This window comes from Herpailurus yagouaroundi, unplaced genomic scaffold, assembly GCF_014898765.1.
Source record: "Herpailurus yagouaroundi ecotype Mexico unplaced genomic scaffold, PumYag 186, whole genome shotgun sequence".
Lineage (NCBI taxonomy): Eukaryota > Metazoa > Chordata > Mammalia > Carnivora > Felidae > Herpailurus > Herpailurus yagouaroundi.
The window spans coordinates 27,912,272-27,930,975 of record NW_024412417.1 but is presented as its reverse complement, the minus strand read 5'-3'; the positions used below and the strand labels follow the sequence as shown (position 1 = coordinate 27,930,975).

The window sequence follows — 18,704 nt, the reverse complement described above, 5'->3', positions numbered from 1 at the left end:
ACTTTAAGTAAGTGCTAATGTTACTCAGGTAGCTTAGCCATTGTATTTATTCAACAAACATTTCAAGAGCACTTTTGATATTCTAGACATTCTTCTACACCCTGCAGAAGGAGAAGATGATGTATTCTTTGCCTGAAGAAGCCTGGGGTTGGGAGCGAATGGTTCTTAAAGAGTGCTCCTCAGACTAGCAACATTGGGGTCCCCTGCAAGCTTGTTAGAAATGCACATTTACAGACCTACTCCAGACCTACTAAATCAGATTCTTTCCATTCAGGGCTCAAAATCTATGCCCTACCAATCTCCCCAGGGGATTTCTAAACACAGTAAAGTGTGAGAAGCATTTTTATAGACAAAGACTGTAAAATTGTCTATATTTATAGACAAAGACATCATCAGGTGGTTCTAATACAGTATGATAAGTACAATGATACAGATATGAAACTCCTCCAGCCCTGAAGGCCCGAAGGCAATGTTGGGCATTTAGTAAGTACTCAATGGAATAAGTGTTGCTTGCTTGATTAATTGATGCATGCATCAGCCTGTAAATAATACTGGAATGATAGAGCATGCCTAAGTTTCCAGGACTGTGAGTGGGTTGAATGGCTTGCTTAGGCTTCACTGCTCTTTTCTTGTCCCATTCTAAAAGCCAATATTTGGATCACTGCATTGTATTATATCCAAGATTCTTGGTATTTTATTATGTGAACTGAACAAGACTAAACCAAATTTCCCCACAGTCTACACACTTTTCTCTGTCTGAAGGACAAATAACTACTATTTAAGTACTGGGGAAAAGGCATAGATGCTTCCATGGACTTAGGCCATGCTGATCTCGTGAGAATCACTGTACCGTTTGTAAACAGAGAGCTTTGCAGACCTCCCCCTGGACATTTGCAATCAGTGGAAATGGAGAGAGTCTGGACAAAAATAAAATTTTAAGACGCTCTTTAAGATGAATCCAATGCAGTCAAGTTTGAGAACCTCTGGCTGAAATGTCAGAGTTCTCAAATCTTGAAGCGCAGAAACTAAATTTTACCCATAGGACCTAGAGTTAGGAGAGGGACAGCTTACACACAAGTGCATTCCTTCTCTCATTCACCGTGTGTGTGTGCGGTGATCCAGCTTCATCTCGTGGACCCTCTAAAACCCCAGAGAGAGGTGACAATCCAAGCCAATGAGGACTGCAAAGCCAACTGCAGAAAGACTCTTAAAGTATTGGGAGCCAATCACATTCTAATTGAACCAATAAAACTGAGGGCTGAGAGGATGGGGAATGGAGGCCAAAGCCTTCCTATCCCAACTACGTAGAAATGCTTGCCTGAATATGTTCCCATGGGGCTTTGGGGCTGCACATTTCCTGCTTAGCACTTCCATAATCAATAGTCCCCTGACACATTATAACCAGATCAAGGGTCATAGGCTGGCCTAAAGTATAGCCCGTGTTAGTTCATTTATCCCTCCAAGCCTAACTTCCTTCATCTGTGGAGTGAAGTCACAATATCTACCTCCTCAAGTTGCTTCACAGTGGACACAGGTTCTTAGCATGATGCTAGGGCATGTATTAAGTACTTGGTTAACAATAGTGCTTACTATTATGGTCATTGTCATCTACAGACTCTGTGTTAGTGTTCTCCAGAGAAACAGTAAGAGACCAGTAAGAGACCTTGCTTCTTCAACAGGAGATATATCAATGTATCTATATCTACCCATCTCTAGTTATTGAAAGACAGACAAATCTATCTATCTAGACAGAGAAAGTGCACACGGGTCAGAGAGATGTCAGGGAGAGAGATAAAGGAATTGTCTCACATAATTATGGAGGCTAAGAAGGCCCAAGGTCTGCAAGCTGGACACCTGGGAAAGCTGATGGTGTACGTTTCAGTCCAAGCAAGTCTGACTCCAAGTCCAAAGACAGAAGACCAGTGTCCTAACTCAAAGACAGACATGGAGAGTGAATTCTCCCTTACTTGGCTGTTTTTTTTTTTTGTTGTTGTTGTTTTTGTTTTTGTTTTTGTTTTTTTTTAAAAAGCATTTCTTGGGGCGCCTGGGTGGCGCAGTCGGTTAAGCATCCGACTTCAGCCAGGTCACGATCTCGCGGTCCGTGAGTTTGAGCCCCGCGTCGGGCTCTGGGCTGATGGCTCAGAGCCTGGAGCCTGTTTCCGATTCTGTGTCTCCCTCTCTCTCTGCCCCTCCCCCGTTCATGCTCTGTCTCTCTCTGTCCCAAAAAAAAAAAAAAAAAAAATACGTTGAAAAAAAAGCATTTCTTTCTTTCTTTTTTTTTTTCATTTTTTTAAATTCCAGTATAGTTAACATACAGTGTTATATTAGTCTCAGGTGCACAGTATAGTGATTCAACAATTCTGTACATGACTCAGTGCTCATCATGATAAATGTACTCCTTATCCCCTTCACCTAGTTCACCCATCCCCCACCCACCACCCCTCTGGCAACCACCAATTTGTTCTCTGTAGTGAAGAGTCTGGTTTTTGGTTTGTCTCTTTTTGTTCATTTGTTTAGTTTCTTAAATTCCACATATAAGTGAAATCATATGGTATTTGTCTTTCTCTGACTGATGTATGTCACTTAGCATCATACTCTCTAGCTCCATGTGTGTTGTTGCAGATGGCAAGATTTCATTCTTTCTCCTGGCTGAGGCTTACTCAGCCTTTTGTTCAACTCAGGCCTTCAGCTGATTGGATGGGGACCACCCACATTAGAGACAGCAATGTATGGTACTCACTCTACTGATTCAGATGTTCATCTCATCCAGAAACACCCTCATGGACATACTCAGGATAATGTTTAACCAAATATCAGGGTACTCTGTCGCCCGGTCTGGTGGACACAAAAGCTACCCATAACAGCACCATTGTCATTTCTGGTTTACTAGGGTTTATGAGAAGCTGCAAGCTAGTTTGTATGCATCATCTGTTCTATTGCCCTTCACCCAGGTCCTCTGCCAGCCTGATACTCATTTTGTCCAAGATTCAGACCTTGATTTTCATGCAGTCAGGGGGGTATAGTTAATTTCTTAATCATACTCTCAGGGGCCAAAGACCCCCCAAACAATAGGGGAGCAGGCAGTGGCAGAAAGGAACCTCATGAAATGGAGAAGGCATATGAGCTCTCCCACTAAAGGACTTGTGGTAGAGTTTAGCTTTATCGCCACATAAATCCTCTTCTGTCCTTCTTTTACCTCCTGACTTCTCCCCTACATGCTAACTAATTAAGTGTGCATACCTGTTTAAATCATCCACTCTTGATTCTTATGACGGTATGCCTGTGAGGGTTCTAAAAGTTAGAAATAATTTAGTATTAGAGGTTTTGATTACATTGAATATAAAATAAAACAAGCAAATGATGAATAGAAGGAGTGAGGTTTGAGCTCAGCCTTATTTCCTGTACACACAACGGGCACACTTAAGTTGGTTTTTATCTTGGCCTATTTCGGGAGTGATATATTTGGCTCACAACGAGGAAGAGAAGATAAACAAGGACCTGTATCCTCTAAACCAACCTCAGTAGCTGGATAATTCTTTGATGGGGGATGGGGCGTCTGTCCTAGGCAATTCTAGGATGCTTAGTAGGGTCTCTGGCCTCTACCCCCCAGTTGCAGTAATACTCCCCTAGTTGTGACAATCAAAAATGTCTTTTGACAGTGCAGATATCTCTTTGGGGAGGCTGGGGGTGGGGGAACTGTACACAGTTGAAGACTACTGCTCTAAACATAGGAAAGATTTCAGACTGTTAAATAGAAATGTACTAACTTTCTCTATTTATGGTACTTTATGTATAGGGTGATGAGCATTCTTTTATACAAACACAGCTACTTGCTTTCCTGCATTCCTTTTGGGAGTTAAAGAATTTGCTTTCCTAACACGTTTTTTTTTTTTTGTTTTTTTTTTTGTTTTTTTTTTTTGAGAGAGAGAGAGAGAGATTGAGAGCACAAGTGGGGGAGAGGGGCAGAGGGAGAAAGAGGGAGAGAGAAAATCTTAAGCAGTTTCCACACTAAGCATGGGCTGAATCTCACGACTATGAGATCATGGCCTGAGTGGAAATCAAGAGTCAGACACTTAACCAACTGAGTCACCCAAGCTCCCCCTTATGTTTCTTATTGAGTCAGGAAAGCATTGTGGTAAGAACAGATCCAGGTTCTAGTCTTGGCCCTAGACCTTCTAGTGTTATGACTGTGAGGAGTTAATGAAGCTGGCCTCATTTTTTCCAGGTCTATTTTAAGAAGATCATACAATTCAGGCCTCAGAGATGGTGGTAAGGATCCAATGAGTAACTGCCTATAAAACTTTTCGTTGGCCCATTGTAGCTGCTCAACAAATGTTAGTTTTGCTTATTATTTCCAAAATGGAGGGGCAACTGTGGACTTCACTCCTTTGGAGTGTGCATCTCACATCTGACATAAATAGCCCAACCTCAAAATGCAAAGTCCTCAAATTTGAGTCACATAAAAGACACTTTCACATAGAGGATATGGCCCCTTTATTTATTTATTATGGCTCTCCCTTTTGAATGGAACACACTAAACACCTTCTAAGAAACTATCGTATTTCCTTCCCTCAGCCCATGAGAGAGGTAAGGCTGCCTATACACAGTATCTTTTCTCCTTCCCTAAAGACACGAATCCTATCAGCCCCTTGCTGCTGGAGTAGGGGAAGGTGGAGCTGGACACACTCAGTCCCAGATCTGTTCTTTGATTCCTGTGCCAAGCTGACCATTGCCTCCCGGGCCCCTTCCTGCCTTTGAAGTGAAATCTCCTTATCATGGAGCCGTCTGTCATTGTCTGCACTAATCTGGGGGAGAGTAGAAGCCAGAGTGTGTTGACTGTGGCCTTGGCAGGCAAGAAGAGTGTTATCTTTCTCCCGGAGGGTGCAAAGGCTTGACCCCTGGGCATGGTGTTTCTTTTAACTGCCCCCAGCTGTGGCATTAGAACCCTGCCTTGCCCTATTTGTATTCCTTGTTTCTCTAAGGAATTTTAGGAATTTGTGGTAATAATATTAATAAATAGTAGCCATCACTCAGCAGATATTTACTATTTGCCAAACACCATGCAAGGTGCTTTTTCTATGAGCCCATTTTATCATTCCAGCAACCCATTTTAAAATGATCACCATTTTAAAAGTAAAGAAATTGAAGGTTGGGGAAATCAATGTTTTCAACATCATATAGCTGGTAAGTGGCAAGCCTGGGATGTCAGCCCAGATCTGCCTGATTCCAGAGCCCATGCCCTTAATCACTGGACTTAAATGCTTCTCTACTTTTCCCAAACTCTGGAGGCATTGGACTTAAGAGGTGGTTAGTTCCCAGAATACCTGAATAGTAATGTTGACCCTCAAACAGAGATCTGAGGAAGAACCCTTCACTATATGTTAGTTGCAAATCCATACATAGCCAGCACATACATAAAGCACATGTGGCTTTAGCTCTTAGATGGCAAGAAAAGAATTAGAACAATCGCCCTCTCCATATGCAGACTTGAGCTACAGGACTAAATCTCCTATAAAATTAAGCATTGAATTAAATTGAAAAGAAGAGAAGAGAAGAGAAAAGAACTCTTTTTCTCCAACATCATTCATTTCTTCATTAATTTTACTATTCATTAAGCACTTTCTATACACAGGGCACTGCACTTTGCACTAGGAAGACACACACTAAAAAGCCATGATATCAGCCTCAAGAAATTTAGGAGAGATGGATACATTAAAATAAAGTGTTCATGGTGGGTTTGGTGGTAAAGGTTTCAGATGCCATGCTGGCTGATAGGGGGAAGTTGTCAGCTGTATCAAGGGGAAAGGAGGCTTTGTAAAGAATGTGATACAAGACCACAAGGTGGTTTTGGAAGACGGAGGGGTAGGTGTTCACTAGTGTCAGAGGGCATGCAAAGAAGGCATCCTAGGCAGGAGGAAAGGCTGAGCAAAGGCTCGAACGCTCAGCGTGTATGAGGAGCTGGAAGGAATCTGGGATGGCTGAAGCCTGGGGGATGGCACCCAAAAAGAGCACCATCTGGAAGATCACGAACTGCCACTTTACATTTTGACCTCAGGTAGCTCTTCTGTACCTGAAGACATGATTCCAGCTGCAGATGACAAAACTCTAGGGCAAAGGGATGACAGCAGAGTCCATCACTGTACATCTGTGATAGAAAACCAGTGGTTCAAGCCTGACCCGAGGCCAATACCTTTCACATGCAACCTGAGTAAACAGAGGCCTCCTGCTCCCACATAAAGCCCAACTCAATGTGGTGACACCGTCAAGTGAAAGACAACTCACTGTGAAAGCATCAAGGAGCAATGAATTCCTTACTCTTCCGTGGAAAGATGGTCAAGGGGGCATTACGCCATAGCACGCGCTTCTCATTGGCCATCCGTTTCCCAAAGGCCCAGTTCCCAGTGCTGCCATCTAAGTTCTCTGTCTCACTTCCTAAACCCTCACTTGGTGTCTCTGTGAACTCTACGTCTGCCTCTGTCAGTGTCTTAGAAGAGTATCTCTCTGCTCTTCCTATCATCTGTCTGTGTAACATAAATGAAGTCTTCAATTTTCTTCCATGCCCAGCAGGGCCCTTTATAGTGCTGACTGGGCCGATGGATAAACACAGAATCCTACTTAGGGGAGAGGAGAATGGGAAAGGCTACGAATATTTACACTTTATATATGTGTCCCTGTCACTCCTGCATGTCGCTAGACTGGGACATACCTAAGTCTGAGCACAGGTTCAATCCTCACAAACTTTGGTTCTGGGCCTCAATTTCCTTATCCATAAAATGGGGCTATTCCTACCTATCCTCAGAAGTGAACTGAGGAACCACAGGTGAAAGAGCTGTAAAGTACAGTGGGCTCAGCTTATGTTCGTGTTTATAAGGTTATTACAGATCTTGACACATCTGCTTTCCATCATCTGTTAGAAGTTCATGTGGAAAACATGGTTATTTGGAAGAATAGCAACTGTGATAAGCCTAGTTCTCAACTCTTGATTCAGGGTTCAATGTATAGTGACTAATTGGAATTCACTATTATCTTTATTCACTTTTAAACTTTATTTTATGGTCATTCATAGGAATACTTTTCCAAGGTCACACGTTTTTCCAGAGCGGATTTTAGAAGTCTCAAAAGGCTGGTGTACTGTGTCAGGTTCCCAGAAATTCCCTAGGCTGCCCTCTTCCCTCGCAGGTTGACCTGGGTAGAAGATTTTTATTCATGTTGGTTTCTGTTCGCCCCCTTCCATATTACTAGAGTGTTATCTCTCTTTTTTTTAAGGTTTATTAATTAATTTTGAGACAGAGCATGTGTGAGCGGGGGAGGGGCAGAGACAGAAGGAGAGAATCCCAGGCAGGCTCTGTGCTAAATAGCACAGGGCTTGAACCCACAAATCGTGAGCCAAAATCAAGAATCAGACACGTAACCGACTGAACCACCCAGGTTCCCCTAGAGTGTTATCTCTTAATGAAACTGCAAAGTAGTTATTTTTGAGGTAGTATTAGTATGAGTACGGATGGATGCTTTCATTAGTCACTGCTCGTGGGTCACATCTGCATTCTTGTGAACCTAATTTTTGGTGTTTTGCAAAATACTTAAGGTAACAATAATAAAAATCCTAGCATTTTCTTCCTTTCACTTAGAGTTCTTTTCTATGCATATGTGTAAGTTTTATAGGGTAGTATATCATAACTGTTTACCATGTAGCTACATAATCATCATAATTATTACTTTAATAGCCATATAAGCATCTATCCTGCTAATGCACCATCATTTACTTAACCTGCATTTTCTTTTTTTTTTTTTTAATTTTTTTTTTCAACGTTTATTTTATTTTTGGGACAGAGAGAGACAGAGCATGAACGGGGGAGGGGCAGAGAGAGAGGGAGACACAGAATCGGAAGCAGGCTCCAGGCTCTGAGCCATCAGCCCAGAGCCCGACGCGGGGCTCGAACTCACGGACCGCGAGATCGTGACCTGGCTGAAGTCGGACGCTTAACCGACTGCGCCACCCAGGCGCCCCATAACCTGCATTTTCAACAGTGGAAGACTCATTTCCCAATTTTTCCACTATTATAAATAATCTCTGGGTTGTATATGGGTGCATATAGTTTCTATCGTTTTTTGGAGATTGTTTCCTTAGGATACACTCCTTGAATGGGAACAGTGAGTCAAAGAATGTGAATTTTTAATAGTTTTTAAATAAATTGACATTATTTTTCCAGTTTACAATGCCATCAGCAATTTATTAGTATGCTACTTTCATTGCAACCTTATCAGTAGTGTGTATTATTTTATATTTAGTATGCTTAAATAGTACCTTACTTTTGTTTTTGCATTTTCTCAAAAACAGTAAGTTGTAATCAAACGTGCTTATAAATTTTGTGTTCTCTCATTATTTTGAAAAGCCAGTTTTAAAAACTAGGTCAGTTTTTTCCTTTTTTTTTTTTAACATCAAGAATTCTTGCTATCTTTCTCTTCCATTGCCCAATAGTTTTGTGTATTAAATAAAGCTAATGTTGATATTTTTCTGAACAAGACATTCCATGGCACTCTCATATTAACTAATAAATGAGGACCTCCATATAAGGAACTATAGGGAGGACTCAGATAAAATAAAAGGAACATTATAAAATAAAAAATTACAAAACCCAGGAAGAGATCTGCACCAACATTCCCAAAGTCAAAAGCAAGATTGCAGTGCAGGTAGTTCAATCTCTGGTCAGACTTTGACAACTTTCTCTGTCTCTTCTCTGACCTGCTCAGCTAGTCTCACTTTTCAACTAGCAAGCTCAGGAGCTCCAGCCATATTACTTCCTTTTGGGTTTTATCCCAGGAAATCTCCCTGATAAATAAAACCACCATTATCACCCCCCCCCCCCCACACACACACACCTACAAATGCCTTCACACCACTCCCAGTCTTATCCTGTTCCAGATCAGGTAACTTCATGAAGCTCTATAATGTATGAAATGGTTTCTCAAACCACAGACTAGGGAGGGATGAATGCCAGCTCCAGAGATCTGATTTTGCCCTGCCTTCCAGGCAACTTCGCCTATCCCCGAGATGGATGTTTTCCATACTCTGCCAAATGGTAGAAGGACCATTCCAAGAGCCATCATAAATTTGTCCTGCAGTTGAGTAACTATTACATCTGTTAGAGCTTTCTCTTTGACCTAAAGGATGTTAGAGTTTGTTTGAGTAGGATAATTGCTTCATGCCAGTATCTGGGAACATAAAGAAATGACTCACCGCGTTTTTCCCTTTTCCTCTTGCAGCCTCAACCGAGGGTTCTCCATAAACGTGGTTAGCCTTCCAAGCTGCTGTCCTGCCAGTTGATATGAACATGGCCTGTTCCTCACAGAAAGACTAACTCATGGCACCTGCCAGAAGATATCCATGGAGCATTGACAGATTAACCAGATTAACTGAAAAAAAAAAAAAAAACACCCATTCAGTCAAGATTATGGGCTTTGGAAAATCTTAGTTTGCTGTGGATTTTTAAATGAGGTGCATAATATACAGTGCCAACTTGTTCCAAGTGGTCATTGGCAGACCATTAGCTGGAAAATTGCTTCCAGTTTTCATCACTGTGCATAACTCAAGCTCCCTTTGGGGGCTGTCTGTGCCCTTCACTAGAAGTCCTATTTTAGCATGGCAACTACTGGATTATTTTATTATGTGTGCAGATGGCATGATATGTTAGAAAAAAAATCACAGCAGTTCTGCAATGTCAGTGGAAGTGTTCACGATACTCTGCCCTGGTAGGAATGTAAACACGTCTTGGTTATGTTAGTTATGACGTCTAAAGGTATTCTGTCCAACTCTTAAGCACTTTATATGAGAAAACTACACCAAAACGAATCAGCACGTTCTGTACCTATGGGAAAACAAGTATCCTCTCTCTCTCTCTTTTTTTTTTTTTATAAATCTTGTCCTCTTTCTGGCTCAGACTGTCCAAGACAAACTCCACCCCTAGCATATGGCAGTCATTGTGGTATATATGTGTGTGTATATATGGCCACAATACTGTTAGGCTTAACCTGTTGACACTTTAGTGAACCAATTGGATTTCTTGTAGCTCTAGAGGGAAGGAGAAGGGGGCTGGTGGTTGAAACATCTTAGTTCTTGGTTCCTGGTACCCAGGCACAACTTAGCACATGCACATACAGATAAACACAGGGAGCTTGTATGTGGCCAGTGTATATATTCTGTCCTATAGAAGAATGTTTTCAAGAACAAAAGGAGACGGCCATTTAATCAAAGACCATGGTGGGCTGAGGGTAAGGGTGGCAGAATGTTGTTTTCCTGTGTGGTCTGACTTTACAACTTGAGAAGACTTTCTAGGTCAAGTTTAAATCACAGCTCTCTGAAGAGGAAAAACAGCAAGTGTCCCCCTGTGTGCCTAAAGAAGGAAAAGGGCCCAGTCCACACTAGGTTCCTACCTCAGTAGAGAACCTACTAGTCTCTTTTTAATCCTTTCTGGGATTATATCCACAATTAATTATTTTTTTTTTTACAATGTCTTACAACAAAGCACACTATTGCTTGTCTTTGGGCATTAGAGAAATGTCCACATTGACTGACCTTACGTAATGCTTTTGCTTTCTTTCCCCTGAAAATATAAACTTGGCTGAACCAAAAATTCAGCAAATATGTTCTGTGTACCCACAATCCCAATCTGGGACTGATAGGCACTGGAGGCTTTTCTTTAAATATATATAACAACTCTGGGACCCTGCCAGCACAAGGAAGTTTGGCATCTTAGGGGGTCTCCATACATGGTCTGCTCTCCCCCGGGGGCCTCAGGAAATGCACAGCACTTTGGAAAACGCTCCCCCTCGCCACTGAGATTTGGAAAGCTGACAGGGGAAGGGAAAGAGAGCCAAATGTGATTTGGGTGAGTCACCTCATAGGATGACTCACCCCAACCTGTCAGGCTGTATTGCCAAACAAGGGGGCTTCCAAGAGGGAACTCAGAGGGATTTCAGTCACCAACAAGTTCTGGCCTCTCGATGGGTCAGCCCAGGACCACCAGGCCCTCACAGACCCTAATTCTTCACAAATCCAGAATTACGAGGCCAAACCCTGTTGCCAATGCCCCTGGGGAGAACATTCCAATCTCTACTGCCCACCTCTTGAATTTCACTTCCAACAGCAGGGCTTCCTTCTTCTTTCCTTTATCCAGCACACGTTTGTTGAGCACCTACTGTGTGCCAAACATTGTGTTGGGGTAACAACAGGGTACAAGCCCGGCTCCCCATGTTCTTCTGAGACAATATCTCCTCCTCCCAAACCCTGTCCCTGTCCCAGCTTTTCCACAATGAAAACAGAATTCAAGCAGCATTCACCTCCTGCCAGAGAGACCTCAGAAAATGCACATGGCAGCAGGCATTTCCCTTGCCTGAGGAAGTAGACAGTGGAAGAAGAGGTAGTGGACAGCATCGGGACACATATTTGGATCCTTGTGCACAGCCTGCCCTTCCAGGGCCCGGACTTTGCTGGTTAGGGCTTCCCCCAAACAGCTTTTAATTCCTTTCCTTGATAGTCACCCTGGTCATCTGTATTCCCATCCTTTACGTAGGCACAACCGTTCATCGTTACGCTGGATTTTCTAAAGCTCCAATTCTAAACTTAGTCTTGGGGACACAGAAGAGGACCGGCTTAAACCAAAAGAACTGCCAGCTGCTGAAATAGTGTAGCTGGGAATTTGTTGGTTCACTAATTGAGGGTCGTTCGGAATCGACCGTTTAGTTGTTACAGGTAACAACCTTGGAAAACTGGACATACTTTATGGTGCAGGTGGTCATCCAGTGATGCTGGTTCATCCTTGCTTTGGCTTTTGCAAAATGTGTTCTGAACAATTAAATAAGTAGAGTTTCCTAGCTTTTTTTTTTTTTTTTCAGTCAGAAGTGTGCTGACAAATTTTTAAAAGGTGATGGCTAAGGGTGGAGATGGGAAAAGGCAAAGCTGAAGTCAATGAAAGAACCCAGTTGAAAATGGCTTCTCTATAAATGCCTTAATTCCTGGTGTATCACATATTTGCGTAGTAACTGTGACTGTTTTCCAAACTGTCAGCCTCATTTTGCAGTCTTTGGCGGGGAAAGTTTTGGAAACATGGAGGCATAAAATCTGAGCAGTCACTTACTAAACCAGCAAAATGGAGAAGCGACTTCATTCACAGCCTTTAGGTTCTTTGTTCCGTGTTAAGCCACGATTTCTGGTTGTTACTTCCTCCTGTGCTGTACCTTATTCCCAAGATGTATGTTGGAGATTTTACCTCCCAGAAGTTCAGGAATGGCTGTGGGGAGTTTGGTTTAGTAGGCAGCGGGAGACCAGGAGGTAAGGGATAACTATTTTGATGTCTAAGGGCTATAAACTGTTGATGCTTAACTTTTCCTTTTACTTAAACCTGTGCGACACCTTTTATTGAAAGGCTGACACCCACACTTGAGCAAGAAAGACACTCTTGGGAAGGAACAGAAATGAATAATTATCAGACTCTCTGGGGGTGCCAAGGGGATTAGCTTGTACCAGCTTGAGAACTGAATTTGAGATGCAGAGCATCGGTGGTTCTGCTAGGGTGAAAAGCAAATCACTTCTGTAGTTTAAGACATACCTAGGGGACAGAGATCCTACAAACTTCCCTATGGATGATGGCCACCTGCAGACCCCTGCACGGGCTCTGTGAGCTGTGTCACTGCACACTGGGCTTCTACCTCCAGAATGGGGGAAGCAGCCCTGAGTTGTCTCCAGAGTCACTTCTCGGTTGCTCAGAGGTTAACGGTCCTTAGTTCTGAGGGAATTTTGCCATTTTTAACACTCAAGGGGAAAAGGAGTATCAACCTTACTGAAAATATAACCTAAGGATAGAAACCTCCAATGGATTTACCCCAGTGTTACTTGCAAATGCTTTCTTTGTCTGCAAATGTCACCTGATTGATTTTGAATGGGAACTACAAAAGTCTCTCTGAAGAAAAGTTTAGAAGACCCCCTTTACCCAAACCTCCTCTCCCCGGTGCATTAGCAGCTTTATTCTTGGTGATGTTTTCCTCTACAATCTTTAGAGTAATTTTGTTGCTTGACAACTAGACTTAAGACTGCCGTAGACTCTTTTTAAAAATCTAATCTTTGAAAATGACATAAATTCTTTTATGCCTTAAAGGCTGTTTTTATTCACCTCTCCCACAACCCCCTCCACCTCACTTTCTTGCTTTGTTTTTTTTTTTTTTTTTTCTTTTAATCTCTTCTTTTAACAAAATTTCTTGGGTAGATTTTGAGTATTCTCTAAAGAACACAAACAGAAAACCTTAACCGTCCCCCTTTTCCCCAGTACTGACTAATAATTCCTTCTTATGCTTGATCTTGGTGAAGGCTTGCTGCCCGAACAGCAGTGGATGTGAATCCACATCTCCAGGGAGTGACTGGTCAAAGCTGCTAATCAAAACTGAACCCGTGAGATTATGAGCAAGGACAGACCAGGAGATGCTTCTGCTCGGGGCACAGCTGGGGACTCTATTTCAAAGACAAACAGGTCCTGCTCCTTTGTTTTTTTAGATCTGCATCTAATCCTGTGGCCAGAGAACTGTCTTATGAATTCTGCTTTGTCAATGTGCACGATTTCTGGCACCACTGCATAGCTTCCAGGTCAAACAGGACCACATTTCCATTCTTTTGCTCTGGTGACTTACTCTAGTGGGGAGACAAGGAACATTCTTTTGAAAGCTGACCACCTGTGGGAAGCTTGAGGAAGAGTTGGCCATGTGCACAGGGAGGTTCCGCTGCACCTTAATAAAAAGAACAAAATAGATCCTTCCCTGGAGATTCTCATGTGGGAACATGGCCAGAGGGATAACATCAAAACTGGTTTTCTTCTGGCCATTATCTTGGCCCTGCAGGGAAAATTCTGGGCTGGAGTGCGGGTGGGAGGGGCACCATTTCTAAGATCTAAAAATTTTAGGATGAAATTCACCTCTAAGATGAATGTAAAGGAGGAAGTGCCAGTGAGTATGGGACCAGTTTTAGACCTCTTGCCCAACAGCACCAAGACGGACAGATGACTTCCACAGAGCAGCAGAAAACGGGTGTAGAAGGCTTTGTAAGATGGGAGTTTCATGCACCATGTAGGGCTATTTTACAATCTTGAAGAGCCCCAAGCACTCTTACTTCAGAGTCTCCCTTCTCCAGTTACATCAAACACCAAAAAGCACCAACAACATGCATCTAATAAAATTTCAAAGTTACCATATGACTTTCACAGAATTGCAGTTGACTGGTTGACATAACATTAAGTGTTGTAGATACATTCTTTGTAATTATACGATATTCTTTTCATATTTTGGAGCCAATGGTTGGGGGGTTTCATTTATTTAACGGCTTGTTTTGTTGCTGTTGTTATTTCCAAACCTCAAACATTTACAGAAGCCTTAGGCTCTTAAACCCAGGCCTTTAGGCCTCAAGTGCAGAGTGATAGAAACAGCCCTGCTGACGTGAATGATAAGAAGAATGTTACATTAATCCAGTTGGAGATACTAATACGTAAAACAATGAAGACACTGAAGACGCTGCTGGTTGCTTTCTGCATTGTTATAATCTTTTAAATTTCAATAATTTGGATCAAAGGAAACAAACAGGGTGTTTACGCATGGCTTTGCCCTATGAGCACACACACAGCTATCAAATGTGCAATTCTAAGCTGAGTTGATAAGAGCACACAGCTCTGTTTTATGTGACTCTATTTAAATACAACCCTCCCCAAATTCGATAACAATGTATTCAAGAGTTCTCTTTAAAAAAAAATCTGAAACAAGAGATTCTCATTAGATCATTATTTCTCCTGCGGTTGGGGGAGTGATTTTGTGACCTGACTTTGAAGGAATACTTACGCTTGCCATTAAATACAAGTGTCTGGTCGTTGCTCTGCTCCACAAGCTGATGGTGGCCACCTCCCATTCCGCAGAGGAAGCTGGCTGGCCTCCCCCTAAAATAGCACAAGTATCATGAAGATACCTTTTGAAGCTCTGGTTAGTCCCCCTATTCATGCATAATTCCAAGAATATGATTTGGATTGAGCAGCGTCCTGGTCTTTGATTATGTCACCCCCAAATCAATTTGAATTATATATTCAATTATATATTATATGTATTATAATATATAATATATATAATTTCCAAGATTTTTTATTGACCACCATCAACTGCGTTTAGTGTGTGTTTGCATTGAGATCTGCCAGTTGACTCTGTGGCAGCTTTGAACAGTTCCTGTTTCCCATACAGCAGAAGACCCTCACACCAGCTGCAGAAGTTTTGGAGTGTGTGACCAGGTTCTTTTTCACATCAACAGGCCCCTGTTTATAGGAGGGAAGCTTAAAGAGAATTGGGGCGAGGGGTGGGGATGGGGGATGCATTCGCGTTTGAACACTAGAACCTTTATCTTTTCCATTGTAATGCAACTCTCATCTCCAGGCACCACGAACAGAAGCATTTGCCTCTCCAGTGCCCACTGGAGGTAGTTGGGCTTTCACTGCCTTAAACTCACATGTAGGCAATTTGAAGGCTCTCTGGGGCTCTGAATGGTTTGCCACCACTACATTTCCTCCACCAATAGAAAAATGCTATCCTTACAAGGCCATGTTTGAGAAGACCACGGCTTGGCTAGTGAAAGAAGTTCACATCGCAGACAGTTGAATAATGTTAGGCTCTTGACTGCACCGTAAGTCTCAGTCATGCTTGGCACAGAAGCAGCTAGTCTGCTGAAAAGCCAAGCCAGCACAAATATTTTGAAACTAATTCCACTAAAACTCTTGTGTCATTAAACCATACTACTGTAGTTCCAATTAATCCAACTCTTTAATATCATTAGCCACTAAATTAAATAGCTGTACCCAAAACTTTAGAAAAGATCAATATTGTAACAAAATGACATATTAGCAGTAAAAAGTACCTGGGAAAAGAAAATATTGATCTATTGTGGTTCATATACTGGAGTTATTTTTAGGACTTTGTGGATCTGGCACTGCTCTGAGAAAGGGGAAGAAGATGTTTTGAATTCAAGAATACTTGGATTCAAGAGAAATTGCCCATTTCTCTGGGCTTCTGCTCATGTGTCCCACCTTAGCAGACAGTGTTGTCTGCAGGCTAAAGTGAGCTAAGGGGAGAAGGTGTCCCATGCCACTAATATATATGCAATTATCATAGTGACCTGGGCTTTAATTGTGAGCCCTTTCTCTTTATGCTTTTTCCTTGTAGCTGGTATTACTGAGAGTCCATTCTGGGATTAGAAAAGAAAAGAAAGAATGATAAGAAAGTAACAATCAGCATTTTGCAGGCACACACAAGCTTTTTCTAATATATAGGGATCAATCTGCAGAGCCCATGGCCAAATATCTCCACTTCTCTGCCTCCAGAAGACAGAGTTAACCTAGCTGAGGGAGAGAGCCTCAGCTTTGGCTTAGTGCCGGCGGTGGGGGGGGGGGGGGGGGGGGGACCAGTCCCCTGGTCGGAGAAGAATAACGAAAGTGTGAAGTTGACAAATTAAGGGTCACAGGAAATAGAGAGCCCTATCGAACTTCATTGATGAGCTACTGTCTACTAGCATTTGTCCTAGGGAAGAAAGAAGAAAAATCACACAATGTAAACTGAACGGATGACTAGTAGGGTCTTCCATTCCCTCCCCTCAGTAGGGTATGACGGGGAAATCTCATGAAAAAAACTGGTTCGCAGTTTTACAAACACTAACAAACATGGACTACAAAAAGCACATTTCATAACACAAAAGCCTACATAGAGGGTAGAAATTTTTATAGCTTCCTTGAGTGAGCAGTTAAACCAGCAGTCTGAATTCTCTTAGTCCCCTAAGAGTGGTTAATTAAATAAGTATTTTCCTTATCCATTGCCCACAACTGTGGTTTTTTTTTTTCTTCTCTATGCACCCTAAAAAAACTCCCAGGACGAGACTTAGGAGGACTCAAGCAAGTTACATGGTAAAATCAGAGTGCCTTTTCTGTTGGATGTTCACTTTGGTTTCCTGCTTTCCCAGGACATACGATGTTTAGAAACTTTTTTCTCTAAACATAAGAATTATTGTGCACCACAATCTTGCACCAACGATCTCCATATCTTACGCAGCTATCAACTTGCCAATTCCCTCTGGGTCTCCTTTATATTTTCTTATAGTGTTTCTTTCTGTTTTGGGTTGTCGTCAAAAAGAGTTGGGGGGCATGATTCTTTTTAAATCAATAGAAATGGAACTGTACAGATTTTTGCCCCCTTGTATCTGTGAGCATGATCTCTATCCGGCCTGAAAATCTGCTTTATCATTTTGTATATTTGACTATTTTGTATTCAGCATTACTTGATTCCTTATGTGCATGGCAATGTATTAAAATGTGGGATTTCTATTACCGTGTAAAAGTGTTTTGATTCTGATTTTCAACATATATCCTTAGAAAAAAAAATTGCATTAAACTTTTTATTTCTGTTTTCTTCAGCTCATCAGCTTTGCAGAAGGAAAAGAAAAGTTAACAGCATTTCACTTTCCCTGTGTTAGCTAATGATGCAATTCATGGTGGAAAATTGTCCTCAATTATGCTGTGTTTCCTGGAGAAATAATGTATGTGAAATGGATTGGTGGCCTCCCTCCAGCTCCCAGCACACAGAATTCCCCCAGCAACAAATCCCACCAGCGTGATTGCTGTTACTGGTGAAGGCTTTAGTGTTGAGTACAGCCGGGCAAAAGATGCAATTCTCTTCATTCCAGATCCTGGAAAGAGATGGAAGGAGATGGGACAACATATCTTGCCCACCAATTTGCTTTCACCCCACAGAGTCTTAAGTGCTTATAATAGCATGATTGATGGCATTCCCCAGCACCTCCAGTTCCGTCTGCCACAGGTAGTGGCCAACGGTAAACTACCTGTATTTTATCAGTAGAGATACTGACCTTCAAATAACACCTGCCCAGGAGATCTGGGGTTAGAAACTAGTTCTCCCAAACATGTGGCACAGTCAGTTGTGCATTTCAGAAAACACCTAGATACACTCCACTCTCAACCACGTATTTAAAAGATGCCAAACATTTTTTTTCTCAAATTAAAAAAAATTTCACTGAATAATACAATGCACCAAATATAAACAACAGACCATTTGACCTGCTCTAACCTACCATTTTCACCCTTTCTTTTCTCAAGGAGACATCCTAGTGAGTACTTATAGCCACTATGACATTACTGAATACGATGAATTGCTTCAACTTACACTAGAGAAACACTTCTTTCCCAGAAAGGAAAAAGCACTTATAAATTGCATGACAAAGAAAGGAAACACCCATTGCCTTTTTTATTATATGTTTACTGTGAATATAGTTTTGGGTTCCGCTCCGCCTAGAAAAGTCTTCCAAAAGCAAAACCCGTGATAATCTTTTAAGTTAGCTTACTGACTCAATGTGTAAACCTTCTAAGTCTGCCTACGCACCTTATAACTCTACAAGCACAATTTTCTCCCACTCTTAATTCACACAGATTAAGAACATGGAAAACGGGGCAACATTTTGCCATTCTTGAGAAGATGTGAAACTAGAGCCCCCAACATTTTCTTCATATTGACCTTTCTTGGGTAATTTCTGACCATTCCCCCTCGTTTACTTGTCTCTCCTATCATTTTCTAACTTTTTCTCTGTCATTCCTCTGCCTTTAACTTACTGCCCCCTTTCCATGTAGTTG

At 41.9% G+C, this 18,704-nt stretch overlaps 1 protein-coding gene across 2 annotated transcripts in view; it reads left to right on the top strand.

The window, feature by feature from the left end:
- The window catches only part of SAMD12 (sterile alpha motif domain containing 12), a 392,536-nt gene extending 375,148 nt beyond the window's left edge, over window positions 1–17,388 (top strand). For both annotated transcript variants that reach the window (XM_040494293.1, XM_040494294.1), the window contains one exon: window positions 9,265–17,388. Coding sequence is in view for 1 of the 2 variants with exons in the window: in XM_040494294.1 (XP_040350228.1) it covers window positions 9,265–9,287 (23 nt within the window). In the remaining variant the exon portion in view is untranslated. The remainder of the gene's footprint in view (window positions 1–9,264) is intronic.
- The last annotated feature ends 1,316 nt before the right edge of the window (window positions 17,389–18,704 follow it).